We start from the raw sequence: 25,695 nt of genomic DNA on the forward strand, positions 1-25,695 counted from the left end.
GAGGTTTAAGCGACTGGATGAGGAGAGACTCACTCTGCAGAAGCACCTGCCTCTTGCTTCAGATGCAAGACGCCAGGATCGCCGTTCGTGGTCTAAGACTCGCCGCACTCCTGTGTCGTCAGCCCGGCGCTCAATTGAGGAGCAGCCCGGTGGCCGCAGAGACGCTACCACTATTGCTAGCGGCAAGGCTTGGACGAAGCCGTTCAACCCTGCTGCACCCAGGGCTCACCCGCCTCAATCGAAAGCCCAGAAGCGTTCCTGAATCTCCGCGGGAGAGTGTCATAGAGGCGATCCGGTCGAGTGGACCGGACACCCCTCCTGTATCACTGACTTTACTAGCGCCTACTCGGGAGCGAGTTTCGCCCTTACAGTCACGAAGCACACTCCCCCTATTGTTACACAAACATTTCCCTTGCCCTCTGCCTCAAAGCTGGCATCAGCGCTTGGTGATTTCTCAGTCAAAAGGGGCCTTTTTCCCCGACATTCAGGCAGTATTGGAGTCCTCGCCGGCTCAGAATCGAAGCCGGCCAGGACTCTACGTCGGCCTATCACAGATAAGCACCAGGTCGCTGGTTCGAATTCGACCCCGCCCCCACTTAAGAGCCGGGCTTCTGCAGATTCAGAAGCCCGTGGTACAGTCTGCACTGCTTTCAACCAGGTCCGCGTTCAACCTTTGTGCTTGGACTCGGAAGTGCAAGCTGACGCCATGGCTCAGTACTGTAATCAGAGCGGGCTACGCGTTACAGTTCGCTGTCCCCCCTCCTCCTTTTGTAGGAGTAAGGGAAACGAATATGCCCATGCATCTAAACAGCGCACTTTCCCAAGAGATAGAGACTCTCTTGGCAAAAAGCGCGATCCGCCTAGTCCCCAAACACGACGAAATGCGAGGGTTTTATTCCCTTTATTTCCTCGTTCCAAAGAAAGACGGCGGTGTGAGACCAATACTGGACCTGCGAGCTCTGAACCGTCATTTGGTGAAACGACGTTTTCAGATGCTAACGCACAAGCGCGTAATGAGCTCAATCAGCCAAGGGGACTGGTTCACGCTCGTAGATTTAAAAGACGCTTACTTCCATGTGAACATTGTGCAGCGCCATTGGCAGTACCTTCGTTTCGCTTTTCTGGGAAGAGCGTACGAATTTACCAAACTCCCATTCGGTCTGTCCCTGGCACCCCGCACCTTCGAAATGGTGGCGCGGGCTGCTATCGCCCCGTTGCGACAACAGGGCATACGTGTTTTAACGTATCTGGACGACTGGCTTGTGTTAGCCCCTTCCAGGGAGTTGGCTGCGAAACACACAGAGATGCTGATAACCCACATCGAAGGATTGGGTTTCACCATCAACCGCGACAAGAGTGTTTTCACCCCGAGCCAGTGTGTTCAGTACCTAGGGCTCCGGCTGAACTCATTGTCAATGACGGCGCGTCTCTCTCAGGAGAGAATTGCTTCCCTGAGAGGCCACGCTTGCCGATTTCTCCCAGGTCGCTGCATCAGTGGAATCACGATTATGCGCCTGTTGGGTTTAATGGCGGCAGCAATCGCCGTGGTTCCGTTGGGATTGCTACGCATGAGACCGGTGCAACTCTGGCTCAAGCGAATGCATTTCGATCCAATGAGAGACCGCGCAAAGCTGTTTCGCATTCCGCAGTCGGTTGTGAGAGCACTCTCGCACTGGCGAGATGGGCGAATGCTGAGTGTCGGTGTGCCAATGGGCGCTATCTCCACTCATGTCCCTGTATACACAGACGCCTCCACCAAGGGGTGGGGGGCGGTCTGCAATGGAATGATGGCGAGCGGGTTGTGGAACCCTCCTCTGCCTCATATCAATGTGCTGGAGATCACAGCAGTATGGCTTGCATTACAACGTTTCGAACCCCTTCTTCGGGGCAGACACGTTCTAATCAGAAGCGACAACAAAGCGACAGTCGCTTACGTAAACCGACAGGGCGGCACCAAATGTCCACATCTACACCGGCTGGCGGTGAGGATCTGGACTTGGGCATACCCGCGAGTTCGCTCCTTACGGGCGCTCTACGTCCCGGGGCAGCTGAACTGCGGCGCAGACCTCTTGTCTCGGGGCGGTCCCTCCCCCCTAGAGTGGTGTCTTCACCCACTCGTGGTAGCGGAGGTGTGGTCACGCTTTGGGAAAGCGAGAGTGGATTTATTCGCCTCCCGACAGAATGCGCATTGCCTATTATGGTTTTCGATGACAGCAACCGGCTCGCCCCCACTGGGAGTGGACGCGCTAGCCCATTGCTGGCCCAAGGGCCTCCTTTATGCCTTCCCTCCCTTTGGTCTGGTACCGCAGGTACTAGCCAAAGCGAGAGAGGAGAGGAAACCCCTGATTTTGATCGCGCCAGATTGGCCGCACAAACAGTGGATGGCCGATGTAGCCCTGCTGCTGACCGACGTCCCGTGGCGACTTCCCCAGCGCCGGGACCTCCTGTCTCAGGGGGCGGGGACCATTTTTCATCCCCACCCAAGCAGGCTGCGCCTCACGGCTTGGCCCCTGTTAGGAGCAGGCTCGTGAACATGGGATTGAGCGAGGCAGCTGTAAATACTATACAGCATGCTCGCGCTATCTCAACTACAATGGCTTATAAAGGCAGATGGGAGGCCTTCGAGACTTGGTGTCTCGAACGCTCTCAGGACCCCCTGGTGTGCCCTGTATCCGTAGTGCTCAACTTTGTGCAGAGCCTACTTGATAAGGGGTTATATCTTTGTCCACGTTAAGGGGGTATTTCTTCGCAATTTCTGCGTGCCATACTGGCTATAGTGGCTCTACGGTGGCTGCCCACCCCCTGGTAAAGCGTTTTATCCAGGGCGTCCGGCGTCTGAAACCCGTGGCCCCACCCCGTGTTCCGCAGTGGGACTTAACGGTGGTACTAAAAGCCTTGTGCAGCCCTCCTTTCGAACCGCTGGAGAGCGTTGAGTGGAGAGCTTTGTCCCTTAAGGTAGCGCTGCTTACTGCGCTAGTTTCTGCTAAGCGAGTAAGCGATTTATGCGCCTTGTCTGTGCACCCGGACTGTCTCTCCTTTTCAGGATCTGACAGAGTCGTGCTGAGACCGAACCCTGCGTTTACCCCGAAGGTTATCACCACGTCCTTCCGCTCACGGGTATTGGACCTGGTGGCTTTCAAGCCCCCTCCTCATGACGACGAGGAGGATGCTATGCTGCATAAACTTTGCCCAGTGCGTGCTCTGTCGATATACGTACGACGTTCGCAGCCTATTCGACAAGCAGATCAGCTGTTTGTCTGTTATGGTGCTGCTGCTAAGGGAAAACCTGTTACGGCACAGAGATTTTCCCATTGGCTTACTGACGCAATCAACTGGGCGTATGAGTGTATGGGCTTGCCCCCTCTGTCGGAGGTTCGCGCCCACTCTACTCGAAGCATGGCAGCTTCTCGGGCACTTTTTAAAGGGGTCAGTGTGCAGGACATTTGTACAGCGGCGTCATGGAGTTCGCCATGCGCCTTTGTGCGTTTCTATCTGCTGGATGCATCGACACCGTCGGTGGCGCATGCAGTCCTGAGCTCAGCGTCCAATCGGACGTAGCTGCTGCTCAAACACATTATGTGCAACGCCTCTACGCGGTGGCTAGAGGCGTGCATGTATATATTGGCCATCTCCCGGCTTGGGTATTCGGTAGCTGGTTTACATGAACCGAGCGCTGGGGATGGTTGTGGCTCCTCGGTTTATACAGTCCCCCTTTTTTTCATGCATAAAAAAGGGCTGGCTATTGAGGGGAGCCCCTCTTGATTGGCTATCACTGCCATCGCCTGTTGTTCTGCATCAGGGGGCTGATGTTGACGACAGGGCGTGGGCTATAGGGTTCCCATAGAGCTTAAAGTGAAGCTAATAAAGAAATAGAACTTCCGGGTACAGTGGTACCCATTGTTCTATGAGTTATTAGCGAGCTTTAAGCTTCACAGGCCCTGTCTCTTTACTTCGCTGAAAATTTGTCTCGAAGAAAGAATGACGGCCTGCGATGTCGCTTATATAGCCACCGTATGCAAATTCGGTCGCTAAAGCGCATCTTTGCCCTGATTGGCCATCAAGATGGCGTTGCGTAGATCGTTTTCAGTCTCGAGATTGGATAAAATCCAATTCCCATAGAGCTTAAAGCTCGCTAATAACTCATAGAACAATGGGTACCACTGTACCCGGAAGTTTCTTCTCCGCGATTGTTTTCGAGGATAACTAATCAAAACAAACGCACGTTCTTTCTGTGATGGACATTGATTTATTTTTACTTCAGTTACTGTCACTACAGTTGAGCACGTTATTCCAGTCGCTTCCAATTGCTTTGCATGTGATATTGCTTAATTTAATAAATTATTTGGTAAATATTTTCTGTGACAAACACCCAGCCTTAATTATTGCTTGGCTGAAATCATTAAATGATATTTACTATTAATAATCTGTTTGATTTCTCGCTCTGGGGGTTGAAATAGTGGTCTTGCTGCAAAGATTATTTCAGTATATCTTCACAGCCTAGATCTGTGTTTCTGTCTTGTGTCTCAGTTTACGTTTGCTCTTTAGAGGTGGAGAAATTTCAGGTACAATTGGTTAACTTTTGTAAATTCAACGGAATACAGAATCAGCCACACTTATAATATCTCCTCCCTTTATTTGCGGGATCCATCACTGAATGCATACGCACTAACATAAGCTCAGCTTGGAGTGAGTCACCTAGATCACATGCGTACTGCGGTTCTAGTCCCGTGCGGCAGTTTGATACATACGCCACATGTTTCCTGGGCAGAATGCGTCATATGTCGCTGAATACATTTTCTTTATAATCTTCCCTTTAGTTTATGAACAGCCATCTCCCATCTGAACACCACCACCTGCTATATAGAAGAGTTTTACTTTTGCAGTCAAGGCACTATTCCCCAAAAAACACAAATATATATGTAAATAAGATGCCCCCTCAGACGACCACCTTCATCTTCATCATCATCTCAGCACTCCATCAGCTTCAGGCCAGGCACATCTACATTCTAAACGAGTGACAAAATGTCAGTGAGGGATGCAATTATTCTACTGCATTAAACTAAATGACTGTTATATGATTCACATCCCTCATACTAGCATTTTTCCAGGACAGCCTTGTCAAGCGTCTCCCAATACAATTTCTGTTGCCCAACTAAGGCTGCTTCAAAAATGCATTGATCTTTACAAAGATGCATTCATGGATTTGAACACAGATACTACAAGTCAAACAACAGGCAAGGCACCCATTCAATAAATCACCAATGTGAGTGTTGTGTCACGCAAACACAGAGTGATGTCATATCTTCAAGGGAATTAAGAAGCTACTCTGTCATTGGTCGTGATGTACAGCCAACCAATCTGAAACTAGCACTAGTTAAAAAACTAAAAAAACTTCATTCCCCCAAAAGTAATACATAAGATAATTATATTTATTAGGCGGCACGGATGGTGCAGTGGGTAGCACTGCCACCTCACAGCAAGGAGGTCCTGGGTTCGAATCCCCGTCGGCCTCTCTGTGCGGAGTTTGCATGTTCTCCCCGTGTCTGCGTGGGTTTCCTCCCACAGTCCAAAGACATGCAGGTTAGGCTGATTGGAGAGTCTAAATTGCCAGTGGGTATGAGTGTGTGACTGAATGGTGTGTGTGCCCTGTGATGGACTGGCGACCTGTCCAGGGTGTATTCCTGCCTTTCGCCCAATGTATGCTTGGATAGGCTCCAGCCCCCCTGCGACCCTGTTCAGGATATGCGGGTTAAGATAATGGATGGATGGATGGAATTATGTTTATTATGTTGTTTTCAAATGATAATCTGTGGATAAGGCACCATATTGGTGGGGAAAAGGGCTGTGCTAGAGGATGGATGTTTAACCTGTGTGCATTAGTGTTCTGCAGTGGGTTGGTTGCATTTTCTCCTGGATTAGTTAAGTATTATTTGTTTGCTTGCTGATTCTAAATTCAGTTTAGTTGTCATTATAGTGTTCTGTTGTGTACTTGTTTGTTTGTTAGCTATTACAAGTGGTGTTTATTTAGATTCAGTGAAACTGGGTTAGGTGTTTGTTTCTCTCAGGTAAGCTAGGCTATTAAGTTAGGCTATTGTTTTACTGGCTGGCAGGCCACAGCTTTTGTTGTAGGAGGAGCCAATACTTTGCACCCTGCTCAGGGTATAATTACTGGCACACCTGAACTCACTTCAGTGTGCATTAGTGTTCTGCAGTGGGTTGGTTGCATTTTCTCCTGGATTAGTTAAGTATTATTTGTTTGCTTGCTGATTCTAAATTAAGTTTAGTTGTCATTATAGTGTTCTGTTGTGTACTTGTTTGTTTGTTAGCTATTACAAGTGGTGTTTATTTAGATTCAGTGAAACTGGGTTAGGTGTTTGTTTCTCTCAGGTAAGCTAGGCTATTAAGTTAGGGTATTGTTTTACTGGCTGGCAGGCCACAGCTTTTGTTGTAGGAGGAGCCAATACTTTGCACCCTGCTCAGGGTATAATTACTGGCACACCTGAACTCACTTCAGTGTGCATTAGTGTTCTGCAGTGGGTTGGTTGCATTTTCTCCTGGATTAGTTAAGTATTATTTGTTTGCTTGCTGATTCTAAATTCAGTTTAGTTGTCATTATAGTGTTCTGTTGTGTACTTGTTTGTTTGTTAGCTATTACAAGTGGTGTTTATTTAGATTCAGTGAAACTGGGTTAGGTGTTTGTTTCTCTCAGGTAAGCTAGGCTATTAAGTTAGGCTATTGTTTTACTGGCTGGCAGGCCACAGCTTTTGTTGTAGGAGGAGCCAATACTTTGCACCCTGCTCAGGGTATAATTACTGGCACACCTGAACTCACTTCAGTGTGCATTAGTGTTCTGCAGTGGGTTGGTTGCATTTTCTGTATTCAGCGTCAGTGTTATTTGATGACTTTGTCTCCTTCTTTGAAAAGAAGGTCGATGCTATTCGCAATTCCTTCTCCCAACCCTCCACCCCTGCTGACCCTCCTACCCTCCCCAACTCCCTAACCTCCTTTTCTCCCCTCTCTGACGCCGACACGCTGAAACTCCTTACTTCCCACCCCCCAACCACCTGTCCTCTTGACCCCATCCCCTCTCCCCTCCTACAATCTATATCTGAGGACATTCTCCCTTTTCTCTCCTCTCTAATCAACACCTCCCTCTCTTCCGGCACCATGCCCTCTTCCCTGAAGAGGGCCAGAGTCACTCCCCTCCTCAAAAAACCTACTCTCGATCCCTCTGCCCTGCACAACTACCAGCCTGTCTCTCTTCTCCCCTTTCTTGCTAAAACCCTGGAACGGGCGGTCTGCTCCCAACTGTCCACTTATCTTCTCCACAACAATCTCCATGACCCCAACCAGTCTGGCTTCAAGAGTGGCCACTCCACTGAAACCGCCCTGCTCGCGGTCACTGAGGCACTCCACTCTGCTAAAGCAAAATCCCTCTCCTCTGTCCTCATCTTCCTCGACCTGTCGGCCGCCTTCGATACAGTCAACCATGAGATTCTGCTCTCATCGCTGTCTGGGATGGGTGTCACAGGTTCTGCACTCGCTTGGTTTTCCTCCTACCTCTCTGGTCGCTCCTACCAGGTGACTTGGAGGGGCGCACTCTCCGACCCTCAACCCCTACGAACTGGAGTCCCGCAGGGCTCGGTTCTTGGGCCTCTCCTCTTCTCGCTATACACCATGTCTCTTGGTTCTGTTATCTCTTCCCACGGCTTCTCTTATCACTCCTACGCTGATGACACCCAACTCTTCATTTCCTTCCCCCCTGACACCCAAATCACCACACAGATCTCTGCCTGCTTGGCTGATATCTCTGCATGGATGACTTCCCATCACCTGAAGCTCAACCTTGCCAAAACTGAGCTTCTCTACATCCCTGCTAAGTCCTCTCCGTCAATCGACCTCTCACTGACTGTGGAGGACTTTGTAGTTTCCTCCTCCCGTACGGCAAAGAATCTTGGGGTGACTCTTGATAACTGCCTCTCCCTGGCTCCACAAGTATCCTCCACTGCCAGAACCTGCAGGTTCTTTCTGTTTAATATACGCCGCATCCGTCATCTCCTGACGGAGAAAGCCACCCAGCTCCTAGTCCAGGCGCTCGTCATTTCCCGCCTGGATTACTGCAACTCCCTCCTAGCCAGTCTCCCAGCGTGCGCCATCAAGCCCCTCCAGCTGGTCCAGAATGCTGCAGCCCGCTTGATCACCAGTCAGCCCAGGTCGGCTCATGTCACCCCGCTTCTCATTGGCCTCCACTGGCTTCCTATTGCCGCACGCATCCGATTCAAGGCCCTAGTGTTGGCATTTCAGGCTGCTAAGGGGACTGCCCCACATTACATACAATCCCTGATCACTCCCTACTCCCCAGCTAGACCACTCCGGTCTGCCAGCTCTGGTCGCCTTACGATTCCCTCTCTACGGGCACCTGGCGGTCGAGCTGCACGTTCACGCCTGTTTTCCGTTCTGGTTCCTCAGTGGTGGAATGACTTGCCTACCACTGTCAGGACAGCAGAATCCCTCCCCCTATTTCGACGCAGACTCAAAACACACCTCTTCAAACTCTACCTTAGTCCCCCCTCCTGATTTACCCCGCCCCCCCCTTCTGGTACCCCTTCTGATACCCCTATCCCTGTCTAACCCCCCCCCCCCCCCCAAAAAAAAAAAGGAACTTATGATGACGACTATATGTTTAGAACAGCAGTCCAGGTGTATTTTTCTAGTTCTGGATGTGATGCTTTGACTTGTGGTAGAACCTATGCACTTGTAAATCGCTTTGGATTAAAAGCGTCTGCCAAATGACTAAAATGTAAATGTAAATGTAAATGTAACCTTTGCTCAAGCGGGGACATTTACTCCACTTCTCAAAGCAGGTCTTGGCTGCCTGAAAGTTTATGTCATCAGTCTTCTTGCAGTAGACCCGGACCAGTTGTTCAGCAAACTTCTTCGGAAGGAGCTGGGTCACCTGTGGGCAAGACGGTCCACTGCCAGGCATCAGGAAATGCATAAATGATGGACGGACATGATTCAAGGAAAATAGGATTCATCCTGTACTTCCTGTCTATCCAAAAATTTTCCAGAATTATACAGAAGCCCAAATAACCTCCTACCTTGTCTTCGTTGATGATTCTGGCATTTTTAGGGTCATTCTTGGTGTAAAAATACACGTTATTGATCAGGTTATGGTTCTTCATCCCATAATCCATGTTAATAATCTGCAGGAGTAAAAAGGGAACAAAAGAGCACAAACAGAAAGCATGCCAAAATTACAAAAAATTGTGTTATTAGCATGAAACAGAGACTATTATGCCAAGGCTGGCTCTAGCTGCATTGTGAACAAACAACATTCTCAAAAAAGAAAACCAGAGGACAGATAAGGAATTGACTCTGTATATTGTCAGTCTCTGTAAAAATAACATTGCCAAGAACAATGAAATCACTCGGATGAAAACAGAGAGTGAGACTTCACCCAATTATAAAACAAAGAAATATGGCTGGTAGGTGAACATTAAAAAGATATGGGATACTATAGCACAAAAAAAGCATAATTGGCAAGATGTGACAGACATGCGCTGAACTGAAAATCTGCTCTCACTCCACAATTTGGCAGTTTAATGACAAAGAGATTATACACACACATACACACATTCGCGCCAACATGGCCGGAATATCTTGAACCTCATCTTCCCTCCCAGATCCGCTGGTGTTGATCTCTGTGTGGCTGGTAGCCTCTGGAACTGCCAGTCCGCCGTTCAGAAAGCAGACTTCATATCAGCCTATGCCTCCCACCTCAACCTTGACTTTCTTGCTTTAACTGAAACGTGGCTCTCACCAGAGAACACAGCCACCTTGGCTGCCCTTTGCTCTACCTTCTGTGTTTCCCACACACCCAGAACCTCTGGCAGAGGAGGTGGCACAGGTCTCCTAATCTCATCCTCATGGAGATCTAGTGTCTTCTCCTCATCCTTCTCCTTCTTCTCTTTTTAATTTCATGCGGTTTCTGTTACTTTCCCATGCAAACTCTTTATTATTGTTGTTTATCGCCCCCCGGGTCCTTTGGGGAGCTTCTTGGATGAGATGGACATCCTCCTTAGCTCCTCACCAGTCAATGGCACTCCCCTGATCCTCCTGGGTGACTTCAACCTGGGGTGAGTCCCCCAGTCCACCTTTCTCTTTTGACCTTACCCTCACACTTTCCCCTTCCACCACAAAGCAGGCAACCTTCTTGACCTCATCTTCACAAGCTGCACTACAACCAACCTCTCTGTAAAACCATTCCATATATCTGACCACTCCTTCATCTCTTTTTCTCTTCCACTCTCCTCTAACACCCATCCATCTCTCCCACCATCCACTATCACCTGTTGGCGGAACCTATGCCACCTGTCTACGTCCACCCTCTCATCTACGATCCTCTCCTCACTACCATCCGCGGAGTCTTTCTCTCGACTGTCTCCCGACGATGCTGCTACAACCCTGCTGCTACACCGCCCTCTGTTCCGGCACCATGCCCTCTTCCCTGAAGAGGGCCAGAGTCACTCCCCTGCTAAAAAAACCTACTCTTGACCCCTCTGCTCTGAGCAACTACCGGCTTGTCTCCCTTTTTCCCTTTCTTGCTAAAACTCTGGAAAGGGCGGTCTGCTCCAAACTGTCCACTTATCTTCTTCACAACAATCTCCACAATCCCAACCAGTCCGGCTTCAAGAGTGGCCACTCCACTGAGACCGCCCTGCTCGCGGTCACTGAGGCATTCCACTCTGCTAAAGCCAAATCCCTCTCCTCTGTCCTCATCTTCCTCGACCTGTCGGCCGCCTTCGATACAGCCAACCATGAGATTCTGCTCTCATCGATGTCTGGGATGGTTGTCACAGGATCTGTACTTGTTTGGTTTTCCTACTACCTCTCTGGTCGCTCCTACCAGGTGACTTGGAGGGGCTCAGTCTCTGACCCTCAACCCCTACAAACTGGAGTCCCAGAGGGCTCAGTTCTTGGTCCTCTCTTCTTCTCACTATACACTCTGTCTCTTCCCATGGCTTTTCTTATCACTCTTACGCCGATGACACCCAACTCTTTATTTTCTTTATTTCCCCCCCGATACCCAGGTCACCACACAGATCTCTGCCTGCTTGGCTGATATCTCTCCGTGGATGACTTCCCACCACCTGAAGCTTAACCTTGCCAAAACTGAACTTCTCTACATCCCTGCTAAGTCCTCTCTGACAATTGTCCTCTCACTGACTGTTGAGGACTTTTTAGTTCCTCCCATAAGGCAAAGAATCTTGGAGTGACTCTTGAACTGCCTCACCCTGGCTCCACAAGTATCCTCCACTGCCAGAACCTGCAGGTTCTTTCTCTACAATATACGCCGTATCCGTCATATCCTGGCGGAGAAAGCCACCCAGCTCCTAGTCCAGGCACTCGTCATTTCCCGCCTGGATTACTGCAACTCCCTCCTAGCCGGTCTCCCAGTTTATGCCATCAAGCCCCTCCAGCTGGTCCAAAATGCTGCAGCCCGCCTGATGACCAGTCAGCCCAGGTCGGCTCATGTCACCCCGCTCCTCATTGGCCTCCACTGGCTTCCTATTGCCGCACGCATCTGATTCAAGGCCCTAGTATTGGCATTTCAGGCTGCTAAGGGGACTGCCCCACCTTTCATACAATGCTTAATCACTCCCTACTCCCCAGCTAGACCACTAGTCCCCAAGTCCCCAGTTGCCAGCTCTGGTCGCCTTATGGTTCCCTCACTACGAGCTCCTGGTGGTCGAGCTGTATGTTCACGCCTGTTTTCCGTTCTGGTTCCTCAGTAGTGGATTGACTTGCCTACCACTGTCAGGACAGCAGAATCCCTCCCCCTATTTCGATGCAGACAAAAAACACACCTTTTCAAACTGTACCTTAGTCCTCCCTCCTGATTTCCCCCGCCCCCGTTTCTGATATCCCTATCCCTCTTGTCTATGCCCCCGCCCCCCAAAAACAAAACAAAAACAATTGCACTTCAATGATGACTATATGTTTAGAACAACTTCTAAAATTCATGTGTATTTTACTAGTTATGGATGTGATGCTTTAACTTGTGGAAGAACCTATGCACTTGTAAATTGCTTTGGAATAAAAGCGTCTGCCAAATGAGAAAAATAATTTAAAAAATAAAAACAGGGCTGGGTTTGGATTACAGCCCAGTTTTGCAATGTGGTGTGGCTGTGAGTATCTGAACCTTGAAAAGAGTATGCCATGAAATCAATTCTCAATGTAAACATTGTTTCTCACCTTGCCATATGACCAAGTATGCTCAAAGCCAACTCTAATCCAACAGAGATGAAATGTGTCCTTCATAATACTTGATAAACATATCTTGATAAACTTAGCATAACATCTTAGCATCTTGACTGGTAACCACAGTCAAGGCTGACAAACATGAACATTTCAAAACATGGTTAAACGCAGGCCAAGCAGAAATGTAAAAGTAAATGGTATTCGCATTGTTAAATACAATAGTGCCATGATGTAGTATGAAGTATTTGGAAATGGAATTCTTATAATAATTATAACTGACCTGCATGGTGTACATAAGGTTTCAATCAGAGAACAGTTGCAAAGAGGCATTATTGTAGACATTTGACTCACAGTGACTTTGACATCTTCAGCCTGAAGTGTTACACCTGTGCTGCTGTCAGGCAAGGTTTGAGCAGTGCTTTCTGCTATCGCGGCGCGCACATCCTGAAGAAAAATGGACCACCCGAGTCAGAGTGATGAAAGACCTACTACAGAACAGTGACACAAAGTAGACAGAGGTATAAAGGCACTGATTGTGTTAGAAATGCTCTGTCAAGGCTCCCTGTCATTCCCACCATCTCCTTCTTTCACTCTCTCCCCCATTTTACAGCGTCTACAGACTGGTTCATCTAGTCTCACCGATGTGTCTGCCACAGGATTCTTGCATCGGATCTTGCCCAAAAACTGGTAGATCTTTCTGATATCCCTATCCCTCTTGTCTACGCCCCCCCCCCCAAAAAACAAAACAAAAACAATTGCACTTCAATGATGACTATATGTTTAGAACAACTTCTAAACTTCATGTGTATTTTACTAGTTATGGATGTGATGCTTTAACTTGTGGAAGAACCTATGCACTTGTAAATTGCTTTGGAATAAAAGTGTCTGCCAAATGAGAAAAAGAATTAAAAAAATAAAAACAGGGCTGGGTTTGGATTACAGCCCAGTTTTGCAATGTGGTGTGGCTGTGAGTATCTGAACCTTGAAAAGAGTATGCCTTGAAATCAATTCTCAATGTAAACATTGTTTCTCACCTTGCCATATGACCAAGTATGCTCAAAGCCAACTCTAATCCAACAGAGATGAAATGTGTGCTTCACAATGCTTGATAAATATATTGTGATAAATTTAGCATAGCATTTTAGCATATTGACTGGTAACCACAGTCAAGGCTGACAAACATGAACATTTCAAAACATGGTTAAACGCAGGCCAAGCAGAAATGTAAAAGTAAATGGTATTCGCATTGTTAAATACAATAGTGCCATGATGTAGTATGAAGTATTTGGAAATGGAATTCTTATAATAATTATAACTGACCTGCATGGTGTACATAAGGTTTCAATCAGAGAACAGTTGCAAAGAGGCATTATTGTAGACATTTGACTCACAGTGACTTTGACATCTTCAGCCTGAGGTGTTACACCTGTGCTGCTGTCAGGCAAGGCTTGAGCAGTGCTTTCTGCTATCGCGGCGCGCACATCCTGAAGAAAAATGGACCACCCGAGTCAGAGTGATGAAAGACCTACTACAGAACAGTGACACAAAGTAGACAGAGGTATAAAGGCACTGATTGTGTTAGAAATGCTCTGTCAAGGCTCCCTGTCATTCCCACCATCTCCTTCTTTCACTCTCTCCCCCATTTTACAGCGTCTACAGACTGGTTCATCTAGTCTCACCGATGTGTCTGCCACAGGATTCTTGCATCGGATCTTGCCCAAAAACTGGTAGATCTTTTTGATATCCCTATCCCTCTTGTCTACGCCCCCCCCCCCCCAAAAAAAACAAAACAAAAACAATTGCACTTCAATGATGACTGTATGTTTAGAACAACTTCTAAACTTCATGTGTATTTTACTAGTTATGGATGTGATGCTTTAACTTGTGGAAGAACCTATGCACTTGTAAATTGCTTTGGAATAAAAGCGTCTGCCAAATGAGAAAAATAATTTAAAAAATAAAAACAGGGCTGGGTTTGGATTACAGCCCAGTTTTGCAATGTGGTGTGGCTGTGAGTATCTGAACCTTGAAAAGAGTATGCCATGAAATCAATTCTCAATGTAAACATTGTTTCTCACCTTGCCATATGACCAAGTATGCTCAAAGCCAACTCTAATCCAACAGAGATGAAATGTGTGCTTCACAATGCTTGATAAATATATTGTGATAAATTTAGCATAGCATCTTAGCATATTGACTGGTAACCACAGTCAAGGCTGACAAACATGAACATTTCAAAACATGGTTAAACGCAGGCCAAGCAGAAATGTAAAAGTAAATGGTTTCCAGGTATTCGCATTGTTAAATACAATAGTGCCATGATGTAGTATGAAGTATTTGGAAATGGAATTCTTATAATAATTATAACTGACCTGCATGGTGTACATAAGGTTTCAATCAGAGAACAGTTGCAAAGAGGCATTATTGTAGACATTTGACTCACAGTGACTTCGAAATCTTCAGCCTGAAGTGTTACACTTCTTCTGCTGTCAGGCAAGGCTTGAGCAATGCTGGCTGCTATCGCGGCGCGCACATCCTGAAGAAAAATGGACCACCCGAGTCAGAGTGATGAAAGACCTACTACAGAACAGTGACGCAAAGTAGACAGAGGTATAAAGGCACTGATTGTGTTAGAAATGCTCTGTCAAGGCTCCCTGTCATTCCCACCATCTCCTTCTTTCACTCTCTCCCCCATTTTACAGTGTCTACAGACTGGTTCATCTAGTCTCACCGATGTGTCTGCCACAGGATTCTTGGGTCGGATCTTGCCCAAAAACTTGTAGAGCTTGCGACAATTGATGTTTTGCAGGATGGCCCGAGCCTCAGCCAGCTCTGGAGACGAGGAGTTCAGGATCTCCTGGAAGATGTGGTCTGAAAAGGGAATGGGGGGGGGGGGGGGGGGGGGGGTTCTTCTTCTTATTATTATTATCAGGTGTAGTCTTAATTCTTAAGCCTAAACGTTCTCAAGAGCTAAACAATTTTCAAAAACTTGGGCTGCATATAGGTGATGCAGATAGCACCTGCACTTTAGTAAATTTGATACCATTGTGTTTTAAAGGGCACTTAATTTGCTGCTCTTCCATTAAATCTCAGCAATATGAGAGCCTTCCATCACTAAATAACAGGTAAGTAAAGTGCCTAACCGGTGAGTTTGGTGTAAGCCTCCATATCCTCAATGGCAGTGGAGAGGGAGAAAGTCTTGCCATCAGAGCCTATGATCTTAAAGTGTTTGTCAGCCTTCACAAAAGCCTCTGTTATCCTGTAGACAAGAGAAGCCATCACTGTTTACATTTATATCATTATGGCAAAGCAATATTGGACATGGTTCCCCAGTATGAGCTGGGGTCTTTTTGGAAAAGTGTGAAGGTACTCACATTGTTGCGATGATGTTTCCCACTTTGTGCCGGCAGGCCCGGCGATGAAGGCTATACCGTGTGTAGAACATGTCGTACAAATTTTCCATTTCCTGGAACCAACAGAAATTGGCAAGGTGCTCACAAAACCATACGATTAACATATGCATCATAATGGCAAATCAAAAGTCCTAATAATATCAAAATAATAAATCATATCAGCAAAAGGGAAGTTTGGTGCAAGTATAATCCATGTGCAATGCATGAGACTTGTTTGATTCTAAAATACAAAGATACTTAAACTAGGTCTTCAGCTTCTGATGGGAATGGTGAGTATCTGTCCCAGTGAAAGTAATTTGCTTCGACCCCCCTGATAAAATCCTATCAAAAATCAAAGGCCTGGTTTGTGCTTTTATTTAGTGTCGTTTTTATATACTGGAGAATGTAGTCAGATTCCCAGGCACATAATGCATGTAGATTTTGTTGTGGTGTCTATAGCCAGACCCACATAGTGCGTATAGCCTTTGTCAGGTATGACTTTTAAGACAATTTGGTTTCTCTTGTAAAACTTTTATTTATATTTAATTTGGAATTGAATGTGATTAAGTAAGTAACCTGCCTGATAAAATACATTGTTGGTTACTCCCTAGAGTTGGTCTAGGGAGGTTGCAAATTTACGCTTAATGTATCATGGCATATTGCACCCGTAGGCCTCTGACAGTAAATCAATCGCCTCCGCTAGTCAGTTCATTCATGTCAAGAACAGTCATAGCTAATGTTGGTCTTCTTGGGTCCCTGAGCCGCCATCGCCTACACCCAAAAGCAGTTATTCCTGCGACCTCTGTAATGACTGGAGATATCTAGCCAGCTTGTGAGACATGCTGTAGCGTGGGAAGCTAAGCGGAGAGCCAGCTTGTAAGACATGCAGAGGACTATTCAGGGAGTCTGTTACGGTACAGGATTCCTTTAGCGATCAAGTCTAAATTATAAATAAGAAATCTACCAAACCTAGATAACTCATCTAAATTGTTATTAAAATGGAGTCAGATAATAAATACAAAGGTAGATTTATTGGCCCTATTGTGGAGATGCCCGGACCAGTAGAAAGCGGAAGGCAGAGTGTTGTTGAAATTATATATTCATGTGATTATTTTATTATTAATTACTTATCCTATTATTGTTGCTTATGCTGGAGTGATCCAGATCATACATAATTGTTAAAGTACCATAACTTTCTTTGTGCTAATGAATATTATTTTCTGTAACTGTGTGAGTGGAGATGTCTCTCCCTGTCTGTACCATGGGCCTCCAAGGCCACGGCCATTAACTGTGTGTTCTGGACTATCTTGTCTTGGTGCCTGAGAGCCTGCAGAACCAAAAACATAAGACCTCATGACGGAAGCTACCATGGGGATTATCTTCCTGGAAATAGGGAGTTAAAACAAGATAAGATAGATTTCTCAGACGCGCAGTTAATTGCACAGGCCCCTGCGTATACATCATGCTGGAATGTTTTGAGAACATGTATCTGCATAGACAGTACCTTGAAGGGGGAGATATGAATAAACAATCTGTTGTAAGGAGAAGAGTGGTGGATTGTCTTTGAATATTGATCATTGGGAATATTAATATTCAAAGGGGGCGTACATTTGTTGTGCTCTGCACATACAAATATCCAGACAAAGGAGAAAAACCTTTGTCCTTGTTTTTGCATGTAACTTGGACCCTATGCGCATAGTACAGATTGGATTTTATGTACTGTCTCTGTCTCTGAGTGTTTTCTTACAGGAATAAATTAAAATTCCCACCACATAGAGTGGTACTACTGTCTTTGTAACTTGGTTTATTTATTGGCTGATGTAGTCATTAACCATTAACATTTAACCCTACTAACCTCATTCAGGTCAGAAGGACAAGCACACAGATACCTTCACCCTCGCTAAATTCTGTTGCTGGGTTCGTCCAAGGCTTATTCCAGATACAATAGATTCCATTTCACAATGTGGTGTGTGGGGTCCTAGTCTCTGCATGGTGGCACCAGTACCTTGTCTCTAGGGCAGATGTGCTTCAATCCGTCCACCTCACACACACGTAAAAATTTCAGGTAGCGTCGGTGGTCAAAGCTATTTTTCATGCCCAGGTAGTAGGAGTCTCTAATGGCAAAGAGAGAAGTTTGTAAAGATTATGGAAATTGGATATTGGTTAAAAAAATTTAATTAAATTAATCATTAACTGGCAAACAGACCCAACTGTCATGACATGCACGTTGCTTGTTCTGAGTAATTGACTCATTCATTGAAAGGGGCATGTTCAAAATAATAGCAGTGTGGATTTAAATAAAAACAGATGTCATTAATTGTCCTTTATTAAGGAAGAAGGGAAGCAAATGTTTCGCACATTGTCATAAAATATATTTCCTTCTGAATTGCTAAGGAACATTGTTTGGAGGACCAACGTCATTTTATTAAAAAGTTGGAGAGGGGAAAACGTATAAAGAAGTGCAGCAAATTATAGGATGCTTGGCTAAAATTATCTCAAATGCTTTAACATAGCAACAAAAACCCGAAACACATGGAAGAAAACGAGCAACTACTGTTAAAACGGATCGAAGAGTAGTCAGAATGGCGAAGATTCAGCCATTCATCAGTTCCAGAAAGATCAAAGATGATCTACAATTACAAGTGCTGTTAGTCAGGATGATCGAAGCTAAGCTATTAGCAAGAAGCCGCCCGTAAAGCACCATTGTTGAAAAAACCGCATGTGCACAATCGGTAAAAAATAGCCAAGGAACACATCGATTGGCCCAAAGGGAAATGGCGTAACATTCTGTGGACTGATGAGAGTAAAATTGTTATTTTCTGGTCTAGTGTTCATCGACAGTACTTCAGAAATGGGTGTTTCAACAAGACAACAACCCCAAACACATGAGTAAGTGAGCAACATCTTGGTTCCAGACAAAAAGGATTGAGATAATGGACTGGCCAGCTCAATCCCCCAACCTCAACCCCATTGAAAACTTGTGGGGTGACATTAAAAATGCAGTTTCTGAAGCAAAACCCAAAAATTCACAGGAACTGTGGAATGTAGTTTGTTCATCCTGGGCTGAAATACCTGTTTCTAGGTGGCAGAAGTTGGTTGACTCGATGCAACGCAGATGCACAGCAGTTATCAAAAACAATGGTTATGCAACTAAATATTAGTTCAGTCATTTAAAGTGAAGTTAAATCTTGAATGATTTCTTCAATTTATACAGTAAGTGGTTGAGTTTGAAGAGAAAAATGTAGACAGATTAATATTCCTTTTCTTTGCTTCCTGTAAAAGAATAATGCATACTTTTGAAATATGGGACTAAAAGCTATTTAAAAATATCTGCACTTTATTCACTTTTTTTAATGAACTGCTATTTATTTGGACACAACTGTATATATATATTTTAAGTGAGGACTGTAAACAGGCAGTTCTAAAGTGGTCATCAACTGATTATTCTGGGATGGATAGAACTATAGTTTATAATTGAATATTACTGTCAGAGAAATAACCAAAAAAGTACTAGTTCCATATGAATAAAAAATAATCTAAATTGGGGATGAACAATAACATCATCATTGAATAGTTATGAACTGATAATAGCTTAATAATCATTTAGTTTCAAGCTATATTTTTGTTAAAACACAGCAAGTACTTTTTGTGTAATTTCTCAGAGACCCACCAAGTATAAACTATGTAGAGTGAGGTCTGTAAGTATTTGGACAGTGGCACAATTGATTTTCTTTTGGCTCTGCAGCACATTGGATTTAAAATGAAACAATGAATAAAATGAGATTAAAATACAGACTGTCACCTTCAATTTGAAGGTACTGTATGTACGTCATCAGGTGATCTATATAGGAATTGCATCCTTTTTTATACATAGTTCCCCCATCTTAGGAAACCAAATGTAATTGGACAGTTGGCTTCTCAGCTGTTCTGATGTGATAGGTGTATTCAATCGCTTCCTTAGTGCAGGTATAAGAAAGATTTCAGTATCAAGTCTTGATTATAGGCTTTGGATTGCCTTTGGAGTCTGTCATTGGAATTTGTCAACATGAGGACCAGAGTTGTCAGTGACAGTTGACAGTCAAAGAAGCAATTATGAAGCTGAGAAATAGGAAAAGTCCATCAGAGATATATTAGGCTTACCAAAATAAACTAGTTGGAACATAATTAAGAACTGGTGAGCTCAGTAAAAGGAGCTGCCGAAGAAGAAAGGGGTGTACAGTTGATGACCAAATAAAGAAAAACCAAAAAAACACCTGTCTAGCAGATCAGAAACACTCTTCATCATGCAGGTGTGGATGTGACTACTGTCTGCAGAAGATAACAGAAATACAGAGGCCACACTGCAAGATGCAAACCATTAGTAAGCAGGAAAAACAGGATGGCCAGATTACAGCTTCCTAATAAGAACCTAAAGGAGACTGCAGAGTTCTGGAAAAAGGTATTTTGGAAAGATAAGATCAAGATTGACTTGTAACAGTGTGATGGCAAAAAGGGAGTAGGCCAAAAGTGGCCACCATCTGCCCACGATCCAAAGCAAACCCCCTCATCTGTGAAACATGGTGGTGGCGGTGTTACCATTTAGGCATGCATGGCTGCCACGTGTGCTGGCTCATTAACTCTGGTCCTCATGGTCACTCCAGTGGCAATCCTAGAATCAGGACTAGATACTGACCGATTTCACTGAGGAAGTGATTGAACACACAAGTAATCAGAAGAAGCGGAGAAGCCAAAACCTGGCATAAAGTTAAATAGTATCTATTTATAAATCCTGCCCTTCAAAACCTGGCTCCACTACACTATTTCCTGGCAAGCTATTGCACGCACTCTCTGCGTGAAATATATATTATCCTTTTCTAATTTCCAATTACGCCCCCTCATTCTGCTAACCAAACTCCTGAATAATTGCCTGTACTTCACTTAGTTAATCCCTTTAAGAAATGTAAAAGCCTCAATCAAATCACCCCTAAGTCTCATGATCTAGCTTATTAGTCCCCATGAAGTCTGAGTAATGGGTCCTTATTACACCCCTAAGTCTCCTTTTACCAATCTTAAAGAGATTAGGCATCTTGAATCTTTCTGATGTCAATCTTTCTTTAAGTCAATTGGGTAGCCGTTCTTTGAACCTTTTCAAGCACCACTATATCTTTCTTGTAGTGCAGAAGGTGGGAACTTTGTTGTAGGAAATCAGCGTCTGAGAAGATATTGATATCAGCCCCAGAATTTCCATAAAGTGCACTTCTACCAAAATCACTCACCTAGCAAGATAATCGAACTTGTCCACATCAATTCCATTGTTGTTGTTGGCCACAATCTCATACAAGAAAGATTTTTCTTCCTGTCTTCCTTGATATGGCCACTGTAGAGATGAGAAAAAACAATATTTGGAACCTAGCACAGAAAAAGCCCATAGAGAAGAGATATGTCAGAATAGAGAGCAGGCCTATGTGTTTGGGTTACATTACATTACATTTGGCAGGCGCTCTTATCCAGAGCGACGTACAGTTGATTAGACTAAGCAGGAGACAATCCTCCCCTGGAGCAATGGAGGGTTAAGGGCTTTGCTCAAGGGCCCAACGGCTGTACGGATCTTATGGTGGCTACCTTGCCTATCCCAGTCATTTACCTTAACCACTACGCCACAGGCCGCCCCGGGTTATCGTAGAGACGCACCTGGCCGGGAGGAACATGGTTCCGCAGGGGTCCGGCGATCTGTTCCTTAATAAACACCAAATCCTCAGGCAGTTTCAGCCCATGATCCGGCAGCTTTGTCCTCAGATTGTTTTTGTCGAGCAGGTGATCTAACATTTGCACAGATGCAGTCTCATGCTAGAGCATGCACAGACAGACGGACAGACAGCATTAAGGATAAGCATAAGCATAAGCACCAGCATGAACCGATACGCATTGTGTGGTTTATAGAGTAATGTAAAAGCCAAAATACAGGCAACAAAAGAACAGGACACAAAAGAGTAGAAGTTGAAAAATACCTTCCACCCCAAACCCGGGCGTGCTTTTGGGATGAACATTCCATCGAACGTGTGGGAAAAAGGGCCATGTCCTGACCACAGCAAGAGAGATGAAAGAGGGGATAAGAACTGTCACTCAGAATAAAAATATATACGATAACAATTGGGGAAAAATAAAACCGAAAAAATAATAAAATATATTACAATAGGGAAGATGACGCTCCTTATAGCAGACCTTTAAAAATAGCAACAAAATCAACCAATAACGTGACTACATTATCCTCCAACTTCAATAAGGAAAGAGATGCAAATCAACAGACAGTGTAGGCTAATTAGTGTTCCGTTTCAACCTGACAGAAGATGCATGTTATGGCTCAGACACGGACACAGATTTGAGGACGTCTAGACAGATAACCGCACCCAGCACCAACAGGGCTGTTTCGACTGGACAGGATTCTGAATGCTTCAGGATTCTTCTGACAATATTGATGAACTCACATACTGTATGTGGTTTACAGTTGCTTTTTGTGAGGATGCTGTGATTTCTTCAAAACTAGCGAAGATTTATCCCAACAATAAGCCTTAGGTTAATAAGTCACTGGAGGGTTTATTGGCCAAAGAGCATTCCAATGATGAGGCTGCCGAAAGAGAAACCATCAATGTAAAAGGAAAAAATTGAGGGTAGGCTTGGTTCAAATTTGAGATTGGCTTGGAATGGAATGAAAACTATGGTTGGGCTGCAGGAGATGAAAATTGAGAATGTGGTGAACAGTAAGCTTGAGGTCCGTCCAACTTGGCGTGGATTCAGGGTACCCAAGCTCAAGTATAAGAGAACCATTAATCTGCCGAACAAGCACAAGTAATCATACTTTTTATTTATTTCATTATTTTATTTATTGATAATGCACCCTACATATTATATAAACTTAATATTAACTTTGAGAACTTGTGCATATTCAGTTTATTAACTTTATGGCTATAGGTCTACACTCACTGAGCACTTTATACAGTATTTATTAGACTTATTTTTTAGACTTCTACTGCTGTAGCCTATTCACTTAGTGCTGTGTGTTCAGAGATGCTCTTCTGCATACCACTGTTATAATGTGTGGTTATTTGCATTACTGTCACATTCCTGTCAGCTTTGACCAGTCTGGCCATTCTCCTCTCATTAACAAGGCATTTATGTCTGCAGAACTGCTCCTCACTGGATTATTTTTTTTTTGCACCATTCTTTGCAAACTCTAGAGACTAGTGTGTGTGAAAATCCAAGGAGATCAGCAGTTTTTGAGATACTCAAACCACCCTGTCTGCCACCAATAATTCCACAGTCAAAGTCATTTAGATCACATTTTATATCATTCTGATGGTTGATGTGAACATTACCTGATGCTCCTGATCCATATCTACATGATTATATGCATTGCACTGCTGCCACACAATTGGCTGATCAGATAATCGCATGAGTATGTAGGTGTAATAAAGTAACGATGTTCCTAATAAAGTGCTTGGTGAGTGAATGTATTGCTGACTACCTTAGACCTGTCATTTTAAGTGTTCTTTCAACTTGTGTGTTCTGTGTTCTTTTAAATCTTTCTGCAAATTGCCCTTCGAGGGACAATAACAGAATTGTATTGCAGTGCATTCCCTGTACTGGTGAGGGAAACTGACTTGCATTATATTTACTTACCTGTCAGGTTCTCTGTTTTTCATTGTCAGTTTTTGTCTAAGTTGTTAGCTTTTCCATAGCTTTACCTTAGTCTGTTTCCTGGTTGTTCCATTCATTCATTAATTTCATCTGTGTTTTATTTAGTGTCTCCGCCTTCCCAGTCCTTATATGTACTTTTTTTTTGTATCCTGTCATTCCACTCACCTGTTCCTCATTATCATGCTTGTTATGTCCATGTATTAAACTCCCTTTGTTTCTGTCCTTTGTTGCCAGATTGTTGTGTGTCCTGACCATACTTTCTCATTTCTGATTGATCGCCATTACGGCCTGTTTTGTCTCCAGCTCTAGATTTATCCTCCAAAGTTTTTCGCCCCTGTTTGGCTTCTTGGTTTTTGTTTCCGGATTCTGTTTTTGTTTGGACTGCCCATGTGTTATCAACCCGTTCCCTGTGACTTTGACTTCATATTGGATTACTCCTGATATATCGGTTTGCTGGTGTACCAACCCATTGCATGGACTCTCGTTTACAAACTGCCTGTTCTCTGTTGCTACCGACCTTCGCCTGTTTACTCTGCTGCAAAGAAAATTAAGACTTGAAAGCTTACTCCTGTGGTCTCGCGACTGGGTTACTGTTCTGGTCCCTGACAATACCAACTGTTTAGGGTAAGAGGAAGATGTATTGACGGAGGGCCTGTGAAACATACCAAGGTCATGGCACAGTCCTGCTATCTGGACACACAGTATGTCGTTCTTAGTAATATTCAGCTCAGTCTGGCGCAGTTTCAGGGCATTCATCAGTTCTTCTGCCAGGTAGCACACCCTGCCAGAAAGACCACATTCTTTTACATTGTTTACAGTACATTATTTGGTAAGTGGATACCCAGAGGCAAATTGGATCCACCCAGTGGATCCACCCAATTTACACAGCTAGATGCCAATTTTCAATGATAGGATTTTAGAGGCCCACCCTGGGAATCAAATCATTTGGTTACAAACTCACCTTCTTGACAACTAGCACACACTGCTACTCTGTGCTATAAGCTCTTGACCCACACTCAAAAATATACTTACTGTGACACTTTTAAGAGCTGCCAAATCATACCCTGCTTTTATTTTTCAATGCATAATTGTTATGTTTTATGCTTCATTCGCGACTGTCGTAAAAATGCTATTAATTGAACATTTCCGAAATAATAAAATATTAAAATTGGTTAAGGTAATAAAAACCTTTGCCATGCAAGACCTAAATGGCACTTGAGCCCTTTTAAAGGGAACATGACGTACCCAATAGAGTGTTCAAAGCGGGTGTGGCAGGCTCCTGGATAAACAAAGTCTGTGGCTCCCAGCTGCTTGAGGTGGCGCAGACGCTGGAACTGAGGTGTGTCAATAATGCTCACCAGCAAAGGGTGCAATTCAATATGGCCGTGGATAGGGTCATTGAACACCTATAAGGATGTGAGGAATCATAGCAAAGGAAAATGCTGAAGACCAATCCATATTGAGTTCAACTTGAGTTTTCTTTATTGGCATGAATACAGTAGTGTGCTAAAGCCTAGATTAATGTTTTCTACATTTTGTCAGTAGAAAATAACAAATTTGAGACAGACATTAATTATTCAAAAGATTAAATGTTACGGAGGTTGCTAAAAACAACCTACCAGCCAATTTTCTGATTCAAGCACAAGACAGTTTACCTAAGAGATTTGATGTGGTTTTAAAGGTTAATGGTGGTCAAAATATATATTGATTTAGTTTAACTGTTTACTACTGTTTATAATACATTTTTCAATATTTAGAAACTTTTAATTTCATTATTCTGAAAGCATCTTCGCTTTACAGACTTTTTTTTCAAGTGCATAAGACTTTTGCACAACACTGTACATACAGCAAATATAGAGAAAGGGTAACACACAAGTAGTGCTGTAGAAGGTCATGAATACAGTAGTGTGCAGTGATGATTATACACTTAACACAATGAAGATAAATCATAAACCAAGTACTATTCAAGTATTTATTTCATGTAATATTGGTTCATGTAGAAGAAAATAAGTAAACAGATAAGACAATATATTAGTCTCTTTTGGAGAAAAAATTCAATATCTAGTGTGGCCAAAACCCTTTGCTTTGCATTTAATCGTTCACATAATTTTTATATGTCTTCACTTGTTAAACCATTCCATATGGTTTGAAGCTCATTCCAAAGAGATTCTTTCGATGTTACAACAGATGTATTTATCCAGCAAATCCCAGATTTGCTCAATTGGATTAAGGTCTGCACTTTGAGTGGGCCAAGTCATAACATTTATGTCATCAGAAGATTATTTTCATCAAGTGACCAACCGGCATCATGTAAGGCTACAATGCGGCTACGAACAATCTCAGAGAGCTCCTTCCGTCGTGCCAT

At 44.2% G+C, this 25,695-nt stretch overlaps 1 protein-coding gene across 1 annotated transcript; it reads right to left on the reverse strand.

Moving 5' to 3' along the window:
• Positions 1 to 860: 860 nt before the first annotated feature.
• On the reverse strand, positions 861 to 25,695 carry LOC133116934 (deoxynucleoside triphosphate triphosphohydrolase SAMHD1-like). The gene is made up of 15 exons (XM_061226956.1): positions 25,651 to 25,695; positions 24,576 to 24,736; positions 23,996 to 24,111; positions 21,644 to 21,714; positions 21,327 to 21,482; positions 20,912 to 21,012; positions 17,662 to 17,770; positions 15,639 to 15,730; positions 15,408 to 15,523; positions 14,996 to 15,135; positions 14,708 to 14,800; positions 9,102 to 9,206; positions 8,848 to 8,956; positions 1,181 to 1,287; positions 861 to 995 (listed from the first exon to the last, which is right to left on the reverse strand). Exons 1-15 carry the CDS (start codon positions 25,693 to 25,695, stop codon positions 861 to 863), a joined length of 1,656 nt encoding a protein of 551 aa, XP_061082940.1.

Source organism: Conger conger, chromosome 17 (assembly GCF_963514075.1).
Source record: "Conger conger chromosome 17, fConCon1.1, whole genome shotgun sequence".
NCBI classification, from domain to species: Eukaryota; Metazoa; Chordata; class Actinopteri; order Anguilliformes; family Congridae; genus Conger; species Conger conger.